This window comes from Lepisma saccharinum, chromosome 15 (assembly GCF_977018435.1).
Source record: "Lepisma saccharinum chromosome 15, izLepSacc3.1, whole genome shotgun sequence".
Taxonomy (NCBI): Eukaryota; Metazoa; Arthropoda; class Insecta; order Zygentoma; family Lepismatidae; genus Lepisma; species Lepisma saccharinum.
Window position 1 is genome coordinate 456,523 of NC_139243.1, and position 21,232 is coordinate 477,754.

The 21,232-nt window shown below is 39.3% G+C and overlaps 1 protein-coding gene across 5 annotated transcripts in view; it reads right to left on the reverse strand.

Annotated features, from left to right (window-relative positions):
* Positions 1-21,232, reverse strand: part of Nmdar2 (glutamate ionotropic receptor NMDA type subunit 2) — a 416,257-nt gene that overhangs the window by 149,307 nt on the left and 245,718 nt on the right. For all 5 annotated transcript variants that reach the window (XM_083136501.1, XM_083136498.1, XM_083136502.1 and 2 more), the window contains exon 2: positions 19,175-19,353. In XM_083136501.1, coding sequence (XP_082992627.1) covers positions 19,175-19,353 — 179 coding nt within the window. The remainder of the gene's footprint in view (positions 1-19,174; positions 19,354-21,232) is intronic.

Genomic DNA, 21,232 nt, shown 5'->3' on the forward strand with positions numbered 1-21,232 from the left:
ATGTGTTCTTGATAAATAGTTCATCTCCATAAGATGTTCTTCTTTTAATTCACTCATTGTTGCTTTTGTTGAGGGGCTGACATACCCCGTATTAAGAGGAGGGGGTAAATAGTCTCAGCGCTGATTAGGTTTTTGTTATTTAACGTCGCTTTTCTGCCAGTTTTGGCTAATCACAACGATGAAGATGAGTGACGATATGATGAAATTGATGAAAGGACACTCACAAAGAACAAAGTCAGGTCGGGATTCGAACCCGGGACCGTTGGCGTCGTTGCGTGCCTCCACCATGGAGGTCGACGCCTACTGTGGTTCTTAATGCACAAACAAGCTTTCTCTGATGTCCACAGCACAGAATCAAACCTTTCTTTAAAGTGTGGCAAGGGCGGAAGGAGACGAGGACATTTGCAAGAATGGAAGGTGTAATGGAAAATCAGAGAGCGCATCTTCCCCTGCGAATCCAATTCCTTGTCTTTCTTCTTCGTTTATTTAAAAGGGAAGCTTTCTCTTCCCCGATCCCTTTATTTTAGCGGCCGAGTGGCTCCAAATGGAACGCCATTCCCTAGCTTCCCCCGGGAGCCCTTGGAGGTGGACAATCGGAAATCATCGCATCGCATGGCATCGCGCCAACTACCACAAACGACTGCGCAGCTTCATGTAGCGGTCCAGACCGGATCGAAATTTATTCTTGTAGCAAAAAGGGTTCTTTTTTTGGGCCAAGGTTTGTGACTGCCCTTTATGGTGACCATCATGTTGAGATCTGATTTCTAATTGGAGGAATTGGAGTGTAAGGGGGACCTTTCCAGGGACACACAAATATTCTACACCCTGACTGCATCTTCCAGACTAGCGAGGCTCTGGCGACTGAACTCACTCATCCATTTCATCTTATCACAATTCATTCTCATCTTCGCGATTAGCCAAAAGTGTCAGAAAAGCGAAGTAAATTAAATGTAATAAAAAATTAAATCAGTAATTGGAGGAATTGTAGAGAACTGGCGTGCGAAAACTTTAGTAACTCTCTCCTTCATGTTTCAAGATTACTAAGTTTCATTTCCAACTAATATTTCATACGTAATTTATGAAAAATATTTTTCTTTATTTATAGTTTTAGAATTAGATTTAAGCATATATTTCAGTATATGAATTTGTATTTTCTTTTTAGGCCTGTTTCTCCTGCCAATGTAGCCTAATCGCGACGATGAGGATGAATGATGAAGGGATGAAGTGACGAAAACAGATACACTGCACAGAACACAAACGTCACAGAGGACTGTACATGACGAAAGAGCTTCGGTAATCTACACGGGTGTAGTTTCCAAAGTGCATAACGTGAAGAGAGCATATGTTTTAGATATCTACACTCTCACGCGCTTCCTGAAAGTTTTCAAACATACAAAAACAAACGAAAGCATTCACACTTCATAACTCTACGCGACGTTTTCTGCGCGTATTGAAAAAGAAGATACCTATTTCCCTGAGTAATTTCCCTGGCATGTTAACATTATTGTATTAAATGCCCCATTTCGTAAATAGATGACGTTGTATTTAGATTTTGTGTACTCTCACCTTGATTACAGTGTTCATAACCGACACTTTTAAGTAAAAGTTGACCATTCCTGATAGTATATTGGGTAAGACCTTGTAAGCAAGAGTTCCTGTGTTCGATTCCCTGTCGAAGCTTACTGCACAGTGGTTCGGATCGATCCCATTTTAAACTATGTAGGCCCAGCCCGCATTAGCCTATCTGAGCGTGAAGCGCAATGAAATAAGACCGGATTCATATGTGTGGACGCCTGAGTAACAACACCGCGAGGTTCCCTGTATACAATTTATTTTATAACTGTGTGTCTCTTTTCAAAGCAATTTCCCCCTTGGAGATGGGGTACGCGGCTATAGCCCCTCAAATCCACCATCAAAGCAACTCTCTATCATTCCTAAACCCGAAGATTTGTAGCCTTCCTAACACAAACCCTCCTTCCATCTCAGCAATTTCCTTCAGGTCCATCATAATATTGTTATTCCATCTTCGTCTTGTTTTTCCCAAAGGATCCATACCATCAGGTTTCCCAAAATGAACTCTGTAAACTTTTCTCTCCTTTCCCATGCGTGTTACATGACCTGATGAAACACCTATTATGCAATTCAGAATTAGGGTCAGCCTAACGCGCTACAAGGCTAGTCGTGTCTGGTTTAAATCCTGGTTGAAACTTGGATGGACAGTAAACGGCAAATTGCCACCCTGTGTTGTTTTAAGGAATGGGATTCTCTTCGTGTTGTCCTCTGCTTGTTGAAGTTCTCCTTTCCATTCACGATCATCGCGATGTGGAAAACAGAATGAATGAAAAAGATTATGGACAATTCGCCTACTAATATTTTTGCCGTGAGGCGTATCATAGCGTTTCTCCCATTATCTATACAATGTTCGACCATTGAACTTCATGTCAGGATGTAAGGAGGTGGCTGTCTCCTAAATGTCAACTTCCCTTCCGCGTAATACACCGTGGACTGCATTTTGCAGACTAACGAGACTCTGCCATCTGGACCCACAGCCCTCTATACGCAGCCATTCCCAAACTGTGGTCCGCGGACCCCTGGGGGACCGCGACGATAATCCAAGGGGTCCTCAACAAAAATGTAAGTTGTAAGTATTTAAAAAGCGATTATATGCAATTATAATTTTATTTTGGAAATTAAGAAACGATTCATATGATTCGGACAGACTCAATTAGTAATGTAAGTTTCTAACATATGTATGTGTGTGTGTATGTGTGTGTTCCGCCATAACTCTCGAACGCCTGGAGCAACTTCAACCAAACTTGGTATACATATCACAATATGGAAAGAAATACTGTGGAGGTATGACACCCCTGGCCCCCGGATGGCATGTAAAAATAATCGAAAACGACGGATATTAGTGTGGAATCCATAGTTTTCTGGGTCGTTAGGATGAATAGTGACACTCCCAATGCCGTTCAACTCCAAGACACCTCTGGTACCCCTAGGGGTGGGATTGAGAAGGAGGTGACATTTAAAAATAATTAAAAAACAACCGATATTAGTGTGGAATCCATATTTTTCGGGGTCGCTAAGACACTCCCAATGCCGATCAACTTCAAGTTCATTTTACACTATAGTTAGAATTCATTATTTTGCTGTCTAATAGAAGATTGGGATAAATAAATACCCGGGCAACGCCGGGCAATCGGCTAGTTTAAAAATAAAAATAAAAATGTCTTCACTGTTGTATAACTTACATACAGTACATGTAACTCTTAACTTGGCCGATAGATGCACGTATCTTTTCTGCTCTCACACAAATCAAAACGAAGCACAGAAACAGAGCTGATCTTCGGCTTCGAGTGACTGCGCTTGAACGAGAGCTACAACGCTTGGTCTCTGGAGGACAGAACAGCATCATCCGGCCCATTCATCCAACAACTGTTCCAAGTGAATTTTCTCAAGTAAGTTTCCAGATCCAGACTGTTGTAATTATTAGCCAAGTGTCACATTGTTTTATAATTTTTATGCATTTAGGAAGTATGTTTATGTAAATGAAGTTTAATTAAACTTAAAGAGTTTAAAGGAAAGTAAATAGGTGGCGCGGAGCAGACTTGCACATTTGAAAGTTGAATATATTACGCATGCGCGATAGTTTGAAGTGGATTGCTGTTGGGATGAGAAGAGGATAGGACGTCATTTCATAAGAACACAGCAACAGTCATATTAGACCGTTGTAGCGTTGAACATCGCGTTTTCTGTGTTCGTAGTTATTGCGAAACGAAGTCAGTGGTTAAAGTGCAGCGATTGTTCAGAAAACAATCCATTGTTAGCCGACATGGTAACGTATCGTCTCGGAATACCATATTGGCTTGGGTGAAGAAATATGAAGAAACTGGCAGTGTATTGGATGTGAAACATGGAGCTCCAACAACAGTGCGTACGCCCGAGAACTTCCAGAGAGTGAGGGAAGCATTTGAACGGCTCGGCACGCCAGCAGTCTCGGATTTTAGACGTGAGTAGGAAAAGTTTATCCGGGGATTCTTGAAAGACCATGTGTTCAGAAGGCATATCACGACTCTTCAACAACTGAAAGAAGTCATTGTTGAGGAAGTAACGGCTATTGATGAGGAACTACGGAGACGTGTGTACAATAATTTCCAGAGACGTCTGCAACAATGCATTGATGCCGAAGGAGGCCACCTGTCTGATGTAAGTTTCAAAAAATGAGCTTGTAAGTTGTTAGTAATGAAATTGCATACTTCAATGTACAATTACATACAGTTTTCCTTATTGTCCTTCCTTTTTTCATCATCTATGAGCATATCAAATGTGTCAGTCGGCTCCGCGCCACCCTGTATTAGGCCTATATTATATGAATAAAATCAAACATGCTAACATTACAAAATTCTGTCTTTTGTTTACTGAATTAAGTATTATGTTCTGTGGCTAGGGGGACATGCATGTGATATGCTGAGAGGGCCTCAGACACAAAACCTTGGGAAACCCTGCTCTATAGGGTTCGTGTTGTGTCGTCTCTATATGCTTGTTCCTTCGTCACTCTTCCTCATCTTCACGACTAGTCAAAAGTAGCAAAAAAGCGAAGTGAAACAAACTAAATCAATCATGTCAGGATTAGCCTTACTAAAATAAAATCTAGCGATGGATAAAACCGTAAAGAAAGGGTTTAGCATTGAACACTTGCTTAGAACCTTAGCCCTTCCCGCTCCGTTTCGTTGCAACACTCCCGCACTTAGTCCCGTTCCCGAGGGAACAGCCGGGATCCGTCCGAAGACAGAAATCGGATCGGGAGCTTGGAAGCGTTCCAGTCCGGGAGATAATTCAATGCAAGGAGGTCGACCTGCGAAGGGGGTGCCACAGCCCCGCTCGGGGGAACCTGAGACCAGGAGATAAGGGCGTATCTCTCCCCCAGACCCTCCAAGGAGCTCCTCTTGCACGTCTGCCTACCTTTCAGGATAAAAGTTGGAGTTGCAGACGCAGCTAGAAAGTTTCTGTTATGCCACTTATAGGGTAATCTCACCAGGACGTGCCTCGCCGATTCAATCTTGGGGCGAAGGGCTGTATTGCAATCGAAAGCTCTTCTCCTGCTTCGTTAGATCCACTTACCTACACGATGAGAAAGAGCACAATGATTCGGGATTTCTTGATTGATTAATTGATTTTGATAATGTGGGCACATAGGCACACAACCTTTTCTTTGCCCGTCAGAAAATACGGTGATAAATCCCGAACTTGAACAAAACTGAACCACAGGCCCTTAACAAAAATAAATAAATATGTCTTTTAATCTTCCTAAATCAATTGCTTGCTGATTGATATCTTAAAAATTTTACTTCGCTTTTCTGCCACTTTTAATCGCGAAGATTAGGATGAGTGATGACATGATGAAATTGATGAAGGGACCATTGTTTCAGGTTTCCATATTTTATTTAACAATGGGCAGAGTAAAAACGCTAGTCCTTTAGGAGCGACGACAATACGAAGATGTAAACAATGGGCTATTTAAGAATAGAACTTCAGACGAGAAGTAGATACAATTGCTATAAAAGTTAAATTGAGTAATTCTTAAGTGGCATTTGTTCCATAGGTAAGAAATTATATACTGTATGTTTTCAATTGCATTTTATATTAGGGGGATAAAAACATCCCTATGGCAGTGATTGTAAACAAATTATTCTGCGGGGATAAAAATTTGTGTTGGGGAAATCCCCGGCATCCCCCCCGTTAATTCTCACACTGTCAATTAACGCTACTCGTACGAACAAATACTTTAATTAGTAAATTGAAATAGTAATAACTTTACTACTGCTACTGATAATAACAATACTATTAAAATTTTATGATAGAGGAGAAGATCTAAATATGGGCCCCCCCTTTTATGTTGTCATTTTCGGAGGGGAAAAATTAATATATCAAGCACCTCCCTTTAAAATGCATATCTATGAAATATATACTAAAATGTAATGGCATGCTAAAGTATAGAAGGATTCTATTTTTTTTAAAAAAAGAAGCAATTTCCAAAAAATGGTAAAATGATGTATTTCAAAATTGTGGTCTAAATATGGGCTACTAGTGGCAATGTCACAAAAAGCAATTATTTTTTAAAAAAAACGTGATTTATCGCTAAAACATTATAAGATTTATATTTATGAATAATCTGTTGTTTTGAAAATCACGCGGAATGGGATAAATCGAAATTAAGAAAAAGATCCAAATATTTGTTGAAAATGTGATCTCAACATGTCACAGCCCATATTTAGACCATGACGCTATTTTTCTTCTTCAATTTATTTTCGCTCTCTGTGGTACATAATTCACAAACAAATTATGGCATTATAAAAGCCCACATTTGTTTTATGTACCGCTAATATCATAACCTATACAAGGCAGATGAGAATTCAAGAAACGCTGAGTTAAAACATATCTGCAGAAAGTTTTCGTAGATTGCAATTCTATAACAGCGTCCAAGGCCGAAACTAACCACCACTTTCTCTTGCGAATTGGCGCCGCAACCTTTGTCCTTGACAGATAACTAGTTCCAATAGCCTCTGCCAGGCTGTAGCACCCGGCAGCGCTGATAACTCTAAAACCCATACTTTTCCTCTGGTGATTTAAATGTTTATACAAAGGAGGGAAAACGAACATTTGGAAGTTTGCAAGGGAGATTCTGGCCCTGGCAACACTGGATACAACTTCAGTAGAACAAAGAAACAATGGATGTCGTTGCAACAATAACTACAACGCAGGGTAAACACTGGTGACTCTAATTCCATTGTAGCCCTGTATCTTATCTCTCGGAAGAGCGATAGTTCAGTGGCAGTGGCGGGCTCTGTGTCCCAGCAGAGGAAGCTTTCAGAGGAACTGCGCATGCGTGAAGTGGAGCAGAGCATTATCTGGTGTTTTCCGCCTAAAGGCGCGGCAGATGGCGGGGAAAGGTGCCTCTCCGTGTCTGTTGCAGGAAACAAAAGAATTCGCAGCAAATGCGAGCTGACGGATGCGAAATCATCTCATCTCTGGCGCCGTAGCCTGGCAACGGAGATCACTTCTCCGGGAGACTCGCAAAGCATATTCGGTGGCTCGGATAACCTTCGGCGATGGCAACGAATATTTACGCCCTACCAACTGGCTCTAAAAGGGGCGGGGAATGCGTAGAGTAGCAGTTTCTAAAGTGTGGCCCGCGGCCGCTCCAGGGATCCACGAACGGTTCAAGATGTGTGATATGATATATATTGCCATTTGCGATACGAGCCTTTGGGCTGTGCGTATCATACAATATTATGATATACCCCGCCTTAAACATTATAACCGCATTTGTAGTACTGTTCTTGAGACAAAGATGCTAAGTCACTTCGATCATATGCAAAAACAACAGAAACATAAAATTATATTACATATATGCGAGGGTTACAGCAAAAGTCATGGCATCTTTATTGTTTCTCAAAGTTAAGCGATGGTACCACAATAAGATCGTATGTCACTGACAACATGACACCCGTAGTATGTGGACACTTCACTAGATGGCAGTGTGATGAACGGTTATTGTACAGAGAGCAGTGGTAATTCATTGTTAAGTCAACCGTGCGTCGTGCCACGGTGTGAACAACGTTCGTGTATCAAAATAGCCGTTCTTCGGGAAAGAAATGCCAGAAAATGCCACAAGAAGCTGGTGGAAACTGTGGGAGAACAGTGTCATATCGCAGTATGAGCCTCTTTTGTTCCTGTAATGTTCCTGTGCTTTCAGACTTGTAAACACATGTGGCACAATACTATCTTTAAGAATGTTTTCTCGCTTCCCTATCCGACACCTGGTATGCTGGATCTGCACTGTTCGTCGTTGCTTTGTAATCAAGGGGTTTCGGGTTCGATACCCAGTGGAGGCAAATGGCACAGTGGTCCGGATCCCACTTTAAACCGTAGGTCTAGTCCCGATTAGCCTTACTGTGCATAAAGTGGACTTAAAACACCAACTCAAACTCAAAGATCTGCACTGTTCATGCATTCCACAATACCATATCCATATCCATTCGTATATTTCGGGTTTTCGTGCTGGGGCATTCCATGTGAAAGAGCTCTTGAACCTCAATTTTTAATATTAAATGCAATGTTGTAAATTTATCCTATCTTGTGAGTGAACATTCTAAAATTCTAATTTACGTAATAATTCGAGTATTTTAGGGAATTATTGTTCGTTTATTTTAAATTTTTCATTTACTTGTGTTTTCTATTGTGTGCTACCCGTGACACCAAAATACTTTTAATTTCTCCTTTAACTGTTACATTCCCCCCCCCCTCAACTCCCTACACTATTCAAAGGTCAATTGCCTTCTCTTTTTGTCTCAAATAATTTATTTTTCATAATTTGACATTTCACAGGAATCAAAATAAATTTCTCATTAATTAAAGACGCAGCCATTGTTTTATCTTGACACCCATGACATAGAAGTGCTCACTTCCAGCTATAAATCTGTGAAAGTATTTTAAGGATAGTTATGTTTAATCAACAGTGTTAAGTTTCATATTTAATTGCACAGGAACTGTAAGAAAAATGTTGCTTAACTACCAGTAATATCAAAAATGTAGTCTCTGTGTCTCACTCGTGACAATGGAATGCCCCATATATAGTATAATAATAACATTATTCCCATCTCTTCTAACATTCAAGATTGTCCACTATGACTACCGTAGCCGTCAATCTCACTGACCCCTTGTAGCCTTCAATTCCGGTCACAGAGAGCAAATCAGTAAGCGTAAACGGGTTCTGTACCGTAAATAACCTTTTTATGTGTAAAGTATTTCAATTCGGTCCAGGAACCTTTTTTACGGAAGAATTTAAATTCGGTCCAGGAATATCTTTGTCCGGATCAATTTAAATACGGTCCAGAAACATTTTTCCAATGCAACAAAACGCAACTTGGACAGAATTTAAATTGTTCCAGAAAAAAAGGTTCCGGCCCTTCAGCGGAACCCAATAGAACCCATTAGAATGTATGGGTTGCTGGACCTTTAAGAACGCTGCTTGTAGCATCTTTTTTGCTTTCCCATCATATTGCGTGTAGATACGAGCCCACTGCTTTGATGTTCCCTTGCGTCATATCTTTTCTCTTGTCAGCTTAATGTTGTCCCTTGCATTGTCCTCCCATTTACGTTGTAGGGTGCGCTCGTGAGCAGTTGCTGTCACGGCGTATATATATAGCGTGGAATATATTGGAAAACTCAGTATCTCGGATTTTGTTGACATTTCATATTTTAACTGGTGCAACGTACACATTGCTAACTAGTACAGAAATCCTGAACACCCTCCTCAGGTTGAAGAAATGTAATTTTTTTGGGTCATTTTTGGTCATTTTTTAAAATTTTTCGGTCATTTTTTAAAATTTTGCGTCATTTGTAGGTGTTTTTTTAAAATTTTGCGTCATTTTAGGTCATTTTTTAAAATTTTGTGTCATTGCATGCTGAAACATAAGAAGTTCAACAATTTCTGTTTTGTCTGAATGTTATCTTGCTGTACTTACTCTGTGTTTAACTACCAGCGCAACAAAGCCTGTCTGAAAATCGCGAAATGCAACATTGTCGAGTTTCTTATTCACAGTCCGTACAACACACCAAGGTGAAGAAGCAATTCTTAAATTGTTTGTCTTGGAATATATATACTATTTTCAATAAGCAGATTCAGTTTTGTACGAATTTTTGGGTTATGTTTCAAAGATTTTAGGTCATTTTACAGGATTTTTGTTGTCGTTTTAAAGGTCATTTTTCAAAGATTCTTAGGTCATCAAAATCCGGGCCCTGGATCATTATATATGCGCTTCACACTGTGGCAGAGTCATCAGTGGTTCCATGTTCGAATCCTACGTAAGTGTTTGTCCTGTCATCCGTTGCATTACTTCATAATTTATCCTCATGGTCGCGATTAGTCCAAGAGGTAGAAAGTTATGTAAACAGAACTAAAATTTGCAATTGTATTGAGAGACAGAAGAAGACTGTGAATGCAGTAGCATGCTCAAAGGGTGGTTAGTGGGGACATAACCCCCACGTTGCTCTAAAAAAGAACATCAAAGGCTGGAAAATACAGCAAAGTTAGGAATATCTACTAATAAAAAGTATCCGTAGCATTCCTCTTTTCAAAAACCTGGATACGCCACTGCGTGAATGAATTAGCGTGATGTAACAAAGTGATATTTCATCAATCAAGACTTGAGATAATACTCAGAGATCAACGTTAACCACGGTTCCCCATAATTATTTTTACTAGAAATTTGACTTAATCTCCCAATTTTTCTTTTGCTTGAAATGTTAACAATAAAGGATGTTTCAAAAAGAATCATCCGATTTCAAAAGGCTATATACTTTTTATTTATCAAACCAGGAACTTGGAATTGCTTTTAAAATGCACAGCTGTACATACATTTTTACATAAAAAATGTTCCTAAGTGCTCAATGTGACCCCCGTTGGACGGTAGGAGAATTCCTCTGGAGTCACTGCTGCCACAGCTGCTGTGATCCGATTTCTCAGTTCATCCACAGCAGTCAGAAGTGGAGGCACAGAACAGTGCCAACGTCGAATAGTCTGTGCGGTAGGAGGTTCAACACCATACTTTCGCCGAACTTAACGCTGCACTGTTGTAACAGATTCACACACTTCAAAGCGCAGTACACAGAAAGCTTTTTGTTGCGACGTCGCCATCTTGCTTGAATCTGATGTGAGCGCGGAGGGGGGCGCTACTGCTACCTGCCGGCAATCATGTGAAACTCACGAATATCCTCTTCCTAACAGTACGTTGTTCGGTGTGTTTTAGCGAACGGTTACTGAGTTAAATGACTTCGAAATCGCATGATTCTCTTTGAAACCCGGTACTTATGTTTAAAATCAGGCAGTGATTAAGCAAACGTACGCACAGAAAACTAAATGTATCATATCGATTGATCACCAGAATGCAATGAGTTTTAATGCGCTTTGATGCATTAATGTGCATTTGACTTAAATAAATCCTCAACTGCCTTTTACGCCATACAAAAATGCACCAAAATACATCAAATGTGTACCTGATTCTTCGCCGAGGCCATAAAACACACTTTAATCCATCAATGGACACGATGCATTTAGTTTTCTGTGTGCAATGGAGGTGTCTCCTTTAGGGGAATCCCTTTAAAAGACGGTTGAAAAATAACGCCATCTCCTCACCCGCGCCGGCGGTCAGGGCCCCTGAATAATTGACGCGTTTGTCGCCCCTGGCTCATTTAAGCTCCAGGCCGATCCGCTGTTGTTTCCAGAGATATGGAATGATTTAGAGCGACACATTACCTAAATGTGCTACTGGAAATTATTAATTCACAACCTTACTGAGAATAACTGCATTTGTTCCAGTCGCTGTTCAACAGTTGCGCGGATAGGTCGGTGAAATATCGCTATGCTCGTTCCCATTCAAGAGAGACAGCTTCAAGAAATTATTCGTTGCGAAGAAAATGGCAAGAATGAGGAAAGATGATTTGTTGAAGCCGTAAATATCTCATGGAAATACGCAGCACGCTACGACGTTGAAGGTCCCGGGTACAAATCCTGACTTGGATGTCAGTATTTGTGAGTGTCCCTTCATCGTTTCATCACGTCACTTCTTCTCATCGTCGCAATTAGTCAAGAGTCGGAGAAAAGCGACGTTAAATTACGAGAAATAATTAACATCGAAATAATGCTCAGCGATATCTACAACCCAGAGTTCGTTAATTGAGCAAGTTTTTTTTTTTATCAGACCCGTAGCGAGGGTTGTGGCTGAAGTCTAGGGCACCATTCAAAGTCAGAATATGAGATGGAGAAATTTACACTTGACAGAGGTTAACGGAAAAAGGAAAACATACATCCCATTGAAAAAATGTTCAAGGGGGGGGGGGGTGGACGTCACCACGTAAAAATAGATGAAAAAGTCATTACTATAACACCGTTTGGATTTATACTTGCCTACCGACGTTCTCAACTTGCCCCAAAAGGTATTTTTCTGTAATCCCTTTCCGAAAAATAAAATCCAGGCTATGCCGCACCATGTAGGCTAATTGTTGTCATTCGCTGACTCTTCTGCCAAGAGATCGTTGTTCAACAATGAACATAACTAAACATATACGTATATTCAATTGCGTTTGATCTAGCACATAAAATGTAGCTTGAGTCTTTCTTTGTTTCCTGATTTCAATATTTGTAGGATGTGAATATCACAAACCATGCCATAATAAGAAAATATCGAAGGCCGCACATAAAATGTAGTGGGGAGGACAAAGTCTTAAATTACATTCTTAAAACGCTCAAATCGCTGTTCGTTCTGCTGCATACGAGAGCGCAATTCCACAGTTGATGTGGGTTGTCCAGGCTTGTCCTAAAAGTCAACAAGTTCATTTCTTAATCTCTTAAAATATAGTCTCGACAGATTTGAAAATTGCAACACTGGGAAAAATCTGTTTATCGTCCAGTCTTCAACAAGTTGACCGATTTCGCTTATATGCATTATCAAACCAGCTTTCGCATCTGCTCTTTTGGTAATTTTAAATGGCATATTTACCAGTGCTCCAGAACTCGAGATTAATTCCTAAAACGTGGTCCAGGGTTTAAATATCATCCTGAGGGTTTTCACAAAACTGTATATTCGTTCGGTAAAACGCTAATTGAAAAAGAAAATGCTTCAAGGTACGTCAAGTTTTCGAATTTACGTCATGCTCTCGTTGACCGACCTGTACGTATCTACCTTGCACAGCCTATGACCAGCTTGATCTAATTGAGTGTAGCGTTTCCATACGTAAGAACTTAATTGTGTCTCTCCACCGTACACTGTAATGGTGCTTCTTGTTCATTTAGAGAACCAATAAGGAAAGTCTGCGGCAGAGAAGATCCTCAAAGACATTCTGAACGCGACCCCTTCCTGTGAGGTCCATTAATGCAATCGACTTATTGCTATCGTTCTGCGAAGAGCTTTGTCTATCGAGTTTGGAACTTCCCTCCCATTAGCCAGGGACCGGGCTAATTGCTAAACTTGCCAGAAGGTGGCAGCATCAAAGGTCACAGCAAGCAACAGACTCGAAGCTTCCGGGCGCTCGCACTGAACGCGTCGTAATTGCAAGAAAATCAGCTCAAGTGGCCAATAGAGTCAAGGGACTGATGGACACTTCACTCAGACTGCGTCAACTAATCAGAGGAGTTCTTCTGCAATCAGAGCACGTTTCCAAGACACAAGAATTATCTTCATAAGTAGGCTACCTCTTGTATTTTTTACTTTCCTTATATGTTGTTCGAAAACACGAATTAGTGATTTCTTTATTTTGGTTATCTATTTATCCTTAGATTGATTGATTGTTATTTTACTTAACTTTCTACCACATTTGGCTAATCACGAAAATGAGGAAAAGTGATGAATCTGATGGAATTGAAGGGATGTTCGGAAATAATAACCATGTCCAGGCCAGAATTCGAACTCAGGACACTTGTAGTAACGCACTGTGATAACAGGGACTACTCTATACAAAAGTAATAGTTCTCCAGACGCTGATTTCATTGTTTTTTTGTTATTTGGTGGAATTAACGAATAGAATACAATTGTCATTAAATTACTAATTTCCATGAAAATTGGTCTGATGCGGGGCACACCCAGGCAGGGTTGTTCAAGGTCCAGGAACCCACAAATTCTAATGGTTTATATTGGGTTCCGCTGCACGACTGGAACCTTTCTTCTCGCCCAATTTAAATTCGGTCCAAGTTGCGTATTGTTACATTGAAAGAAGGTTCCTGGACCGTATTTAAATTGATCCTGAAAAAAAGGTTACTGGACCTAATTGAAATGCTTTAAATATGAAAAGGTTATACACTGTCTAGAACTCATTTACGTTCGCTGATTTACAATTCCTGGACCAAAGTTGACCGATTAAAAGTTGCCTTCTAAAAATGTCCGCGAGTACGTTTTACATTGGAATGTCACGCTGCTGTTGTAGAAAGCGTAGCACAGGGAATAAATAATAACGCTGTTGTTCTCTCGTGGGCCAGGTTCAAAAACTCCTCTGTCGAAGAATTACTGTACATAACGCTATATTAGCGTTATATTAGCGTGGCGTCACATTAAGCTCAAACAAACCCGTTACGTGTTGCTCCGGCATCCGATCCAGGAACCGCAGACAATAGGAGCCGCCCAGCAGATATCACAACAGGGACAGGTAGTGTTGCCAGAGGGGTTGCTACAACCAAGTGAAGAAACACGTGCGAGATAATGGGGCTAAATAGAGAAGGGTAACGTGACTCCAGCGTTTGCGTTTCGCCCATTTCAACCTTGTACCTTAGATTCTCGAGGCAGCCAGCACCTGGATTAGTCTTTCATTCTCACAAGTGGATAATTGTTTATCGTCAGGTCCGTAATCGATCCAAGTTGCGTATTGTTTCATTTCAATACCGAACTTGGACCCTATTTAAACTCATTCGGGAAAAAAAGGTTCCTGGATCTAATTTAAATTGGTTCGGAAAAAAGGTTCCCAGACCGTATTTAAATTCATCCGCAAAAAAGCTCCTGGACCGAATTGAAATACTTTACAGATAAAAAGGTTCTTTACGGTCCAGAACCCATTTAGGTTTGCTGATGATTTTCTCTCCGGGACCGGAATTGAATTTATTCAAAATTCCTGGGCCTTTAACAACGCTAAACGCTAAGAGCTCCAAACCTGTCCTCATATCCTACTAATTCCTGACCAAAAATTTCCCCTTAGGTCTAATAATACATATGAATGGCTTATTGCAGAAAGGGACCTGAGTCACATTTTTGAGGTATCGTAGTTAATGGTATTTTTTATTTTCCTAGTTACAGACACATCTTTTAGTGCAGAAAGGACGTCAGTCACACGAGGCTATAGCCAAGAAAATGCACAGTGAAAAGTGTACTTTAATGCAGAAAGGTACCTGAGTCACTGACTCGGGTCCTTTTCTGCAATAAACTAAGCCGTATTTATACGTTGTGCGAACTGTGTACGCTAATCTGTAATGCAGCTCGGGTGGTAAAAATACTGTCAAACTTATTGACACAAGTAACATTATTGATTTCGCAACGTGGGGGCCTCATGTCTACAAAAAAATGTGGCATCTGTGAAAACTACCATGTGTTTCTACAAGAATAGGCAGTATTTTCAGATTTCCAAGTATCATTACTTTGAATACTGTGTTGAACATAAGGGAACTGTCAAGGTTTCAGAAGTCATCAAAGGTTTGACGTCTCACACGTTCTATCTGTCCAAAGGTGCAAGAATTGTAATTCCTACGCCACGTACGTTCCCAGTTGCACGTGCCGATCAAGCTTACTAAATTAAAAGACATACGAACTGCCTTGTCGTATGTACCAGACGACGTCAAAGGATTTTATGAAGATATTCTTCAGTGGCCCACTACACACGGCAATGAAACAGTCTCAGATGTAGAGTAACTCATGCATGTATGACCTCGTACATTATTGTACTTCAAACACCGACAATAAAGTCCATAAAGTGCAGTACACTGTCATTCATTAATGAATATATAATTTTCTGTGGCATATATAACATAACCTAACCTAACCTAGCTTATGTGGCAACGACAAACGTGCGTTTGTAGGATATTTCTCGTCTTATTTCTCAAAGTTTCCACTTTTATTGCAGAAAGGTACCGGAGTCACAACCTTTTCATCTCCACTGTCTCTAGCATAATACTGCAGGGGGGCGCATTGAGGGTTGCAAAATTAACATTTCTTTATGCTGAATATTTGAGCCAACAGCGGTACATTTCTTTCTTACACTATCAATATTATACGATTTTTCTAGTTTTTCTCAGAATTGTGCAAAAGTGACTCAGGTCCCTTTCTGCAATAAGCCATTCATATGAGTTTAGGTTAGGAGACCCAGGTTTAGAGCTTTTAGCATTTAGTTTCGGCGTTTGTTGTAAGCTGGGTGTTCCCCGCACCAGACCCATGATAGCTGGGTTGAAACCAGCGACATCTGTAGGTGAAACAAGGGAATTGTCGGTACATTAATTTTTCACAAAAACATTGGTACTCTTTTATCGTCGATTAATTAATTCCAAAACTAAGATTATTTCAGGTGCGCGTTAACTAAATACATTGCAACTGCAGCGGCAACGTTAGATTTTAGTAATAACTTCATCAAACCCCAACAATCATTTTCGAAAGCCCTATATTTAAAAGAAAACAATCAAGTTCAATTGTCACTTCTTTTCCCTTTCCATCACATCTGCGCCAAGATATCTTTAGGAAATTTCTTCTACTACCGCAGCTAAAACTCGAAGTTACGATCTTTAAACGTACGTTCATGTCTTGTTTCATGAAAATGAGACATGTACTATGTCTGCCACAACTTTCTTATTGTTGTCCAAAGACGCATTTTTACCAATCAGATAATAACTTCCAGTACAACGTAATAGTCGCTACGAAAGAAGTGCTGCTACACTTTCTCCGAACTGCTGTGCTCTATCGAAACCGGTTTTCGGCAGTTGAGTGCAGTGCCACCTGCTGGTTGTTCTGGCGGTTTGCTTCGTCCGGGATATGAACGAATGCAGTCGTTCGTTATTGTGCATTAAGTCAACACATTGATTCTTACTAGTGCAGTTCGCAAGTGAAAATAGTGTATTTCCTTGTAGAAGAAACACGGAAATTGTCATGACGTTTTTGCTTTTGATGTCGCCTTCTTGTTCTCGAACCTTCGTGGGATCACGAGGTAAGTGTTTGCACACATACGTAGACATGTTTAATAGAAAATGTCGGTCATACAGCTATTAGTTTGGTTAATATAGTTTAGCAAACAAACACCAGTGTTGGCAAAATCCTGATGTGTGTTGCACTAATGCGATAGCTTGCCATTGTATTAAGCTTTGCTGTTTTACATAATAGAGTACGATAGTGTTGACGTGGTGTTAATTGAAGTATTACGATAATTACACGAAATTTTGCACTTTCTTGGTGTAAAACTTTACGGTATTCAGTGAAGAAGACAAAGCACTTCAGTACGAGCTTTCCTTTCAGCTACTAAGCCAACACAGTAGTGTGTAAACAACTCGTTATTTCGTTAAACCTTGTCGAACAATCTTTTCAGTGGACTAGAGTTGTGAATGTGAGGGGTTAGGGAGGCGAACTGTCTCAGAAATAATAATGACAATATTATCAATGTATACTGTAAATGTTTAAATGAATCCGTTAATATGATTTATACGCATATTCATATGTAAATTAATTAATAACATTAATTGTTATAATTAAATAAATTCATTATCTATCTTACGTTTTAGTTAATTAACTTCGCTAAAATGTGTGTAAAAACAACTGCCCTGGCAAGGAAATTAATGTCAATAACAATTGAATAACAATAAAGGATGTTGGATCCAGTTGACGAAAAATAAAGTTCCTGAATTATATTTTATGCATATTGTTATAATTAGTAGTGTGCATAAATCACCTTTGGTACTGTCATTCAAAGCCTACCAGTAAGTTCAGCGGAGGTAAATAACCCTCCATTACACTACAAGTGCTAAACAAGTATGTTTTCATTATTTAATATTAGTACTTCTTAATTCTTTCGGGGAAAGGGGGAGGGGTCCGGAGGTCTTTCTCGCTACAGAAGTTTTCGGGTTTGAGCCACGGCCTGGGATATTTATGACTAGTCGCTGAATTCTTGAACAATGTCAGTAAAATTCCTGGTTCGAAAAGTACATTCAATTCTAAACAGAAGGAAATGAACGGTGTCGGAATTTAGTATGTACAGACATAGAGCGTAGAATTATTTTCTGGTAGGTGTGCTGAACAGCATGCCTTGTGATTGATTTGCTTTATTTTACTTCGCTTTTTGTTCCACTTTTGGCCAATTTGTGAAGATGGGGATGAGTGATGATATGATGAAATTGATTCATGGACACTCGCAAATATCCAGTATGTTTAGTATGCTCTGTGAGAATGCATGTGTGTGTGTGTGCGCGCGCGCTCGCTCGCTCGCTCGCGCATAGGACGGGTCGTGTACAGGTTGTCATCATACACTTGCACACTGTGTAGAGAGCATGAAGACGAAAGACTTAGTAGTTTTTACGTGATTTGCCTGTCTATACAAATTTAAATGCTGAACTGTAATAATGAGAGGGAAAGGATTAATCGAATTTATTAAATTGTTAGAATTCCAAAATAGTTTGTATCGCGAAGCAAATCCTCGAACCTGTTTATTTTTTACTCATTTTTAACAGTGTGGACACAGCAACTCAATGCAACTGGATGGCCATGAGAGACAACAATCTATCTTTAGTGACTTTCCTGTAACCTAGAATCTAGAAAACGTGGAAAGATCCTACAAATACTGGTCTGTGCTTTCCGTATATTAAAAGGAAAATATCACCCATTCTTTGTAGCTCGCCATGTACTTGCAAATCTGGGACGGTCTCTACATCAAGGTGAAGAAGTTACAAGTATTACCTTGAAATGCAATTTTTGCGATTAGCTGGCACATAACTGAGATTCTGTGGAATGTGTGTTCAAAATACCTAAATTGTGCAATTCATTCCCAGAAGACTCCATTTCATTAATTTTTACCTGAACCTTTTGCAAAATATAGCACCTAAAACGTCATTCCAGATTTTATCAGCGATGGTACAGTCAACGGCAAAGATAATGGTAGGCAAATTGTCCATCGTTATATTTTCATTACTATTTATTCTACATCCTGTGTTGTTTTAAGGAATGACATTATGTTGGTGCAAAACAGGCATTGCCCTCGGTTTATTGATGTCATTATCATCATATTGTGCAATACAGACCGAATGAAAATGATGATGCAATTCGCCTGCTGTTTCTTTTGTCGTTGGGTGTACCAGCAGATCCTGTGAAAACTACATCGTTCATTTTGAATAACTTCATCCAGGCATTCACGGATCAACATTTGTGAATATCTTAGTTATAACTTGCCTAATTGCAAAAAATTCTAATGCTCAGGTGCATCTGGTGTGACGTCACATCAAGGGGAAACTTGATACATGCATCTTGTCGCCCAAATATTACACAAAGTGAACATGAAAACCGATATTTTTTAAAGCGAGGGAAAAGTTGATGAAAAGTGACGTTGTACATGTGTAAGAACATCTCTTACGGGGGTTGAAAAAATCGTTAGTGACGCCACTCACCCTCTCCAGACCGGAATTGTCGGCGTTCCAGGCGATGACTGGAATCCCGAGGTAGCCGGCCAGCTGGAGGAAGTATTGAGCAGAGGCCGTGCTCCTGCCGTACGACTGGTAGTGCATGAGATACAAGATGGCCGACACGTTGGCTTTCAGGAACTGCTCGCACAGGATGTTCAGGATAGCTGCAACGAAAGAGAAAACGTTATTTTAATACTCTATACTTACACACAATTTGTTTCATGTTTGTAAAAATATTCAGAATTCCGGACTGGGCATTTCAGGGGACGTCAAAGCAAATTTCTTATTAAAGCGGATGCAGTTGAGACTGCTTTATACTTAACTCAGTTCTGCGTAATACTGTTTTATACGTAAATTACTGCAGGTCCCGGCAAAATATAATTGAAAAACATGTTAATTAAACCTTATTTGTATGTAATTCGGTGTTATACGTACTAATTTTCATAAAATACAGTTGATTTGGACGTAACCAAGCTACAGCAATGTCACAAAAGTGATACTTTTCAGTTGGTATACTGGTTACCCCTGGACAACAGAAAGAGGAAAAGTTACACGCTTCACCAGAAAGTAAAACGTATTCAGGAAGTGGACGCTAATCCACATAAAACTAAGACTGAAATAGCTGCAGATTTAGGTATCACGTATACCACAATTTGAAGTCATTAGTAAAACAAATACTATTTTAGACGACTTTTTATGATTGGGAAGTAAAACTATAGTGTCTGCAGTATCAAAATGTTGGCTAATAAAGTGGCAAATGTAATGTATTTAGGAATCAAACTTTTAGATTCGTTAATTTACCACTTAATGACAGAAATAGTCTTTATTAATTATATCTTGTTTCTCAAAATAGATAAAATTACAGTATTTTAATAATTATATGGCATGGTATGTAAATCTGATTTGTAAGTAAGCCTCAGTTATACACAGGGTTGTTAAAGGTCCAGGAATTTTAAATAAATTCAATTCCGGTCCAAGAGAAAATCAGCAGGCGTAAATGGGTTCTGGACCGTAAAGAACCTTTTTATCTGTAAAGTATTTCAATTCGGTCCAGGAACCTTTTTGCCCCATCAATTCAAATACGGTCCAGGAACCTTTTTTCAATGTAACAATACGCAACTTGGACCGAATTTAAATTGTGCAAAAAAAAAGGTCCCAGTCCTGCAGTGGATCCCAATAAAATCCATTAGAATGTATGTATTTCTGGACATTTAACAACCTTGGTTATACATATTAATTTATCTTCACCATGAATACATGTAACTCAGGGAAAATTAGAGGACAGACAATCCATGATAAAGTGGTCCTACCCCTTCAAAAAGTAAAGTTAGCCCAAATACTATTTAAACAGCATTAAACTTAAGCTTAAAGTCTATGCTTTGATGAACCAATCTCAAAATGTCTTAAATTTCCAATTATGTTTTAGTTTTAAGTAAGTCTTTAGTAATGAACATCAAGGGGCTTGATGTACCAAAACGTGGTAAGTTGGGAACACTGTCAGGAACAGCTTAGAAGTTGTTTCCTGCCAAAACAATATGATGGCAAGAAGCTGCTGATGTGAAATTTTTCTCAGTTTTTAGAAAGTGTGGATAAAGTATAAATTGAGATTGTTTTGACATATTTAAAAATATACACATTTCTGAAATCATATACTAAATAAGGTATTTCATGATAATTTCCTTCAATTATTTTAATCAAAAATTGTTAATATTCACTATTGTAGAATGAAATCTTGAACAGAAAATATGAATGAACGTAAATTCACTACAGCTTCTAAATTCAGTAAACAAAAGATAATTATGATGGAGAATGTTTCTGAATATGATAAAAAAAATTGCCACTTTGATACGTAATTTGATATTGACGCATCGGAATGAAAATAAACACTAATTTAGATACTTTTATTTCGCTTATTGCTCTAGATAATATTGCGCATAAATTGTTTATTAATTGATGTTTATATTAATATTATGTAGGGCACCTGTACTTCAGACTAAGGGACTAATATCTTTGAATGTGTTTAGGCATCTGAAAAATGTCTGT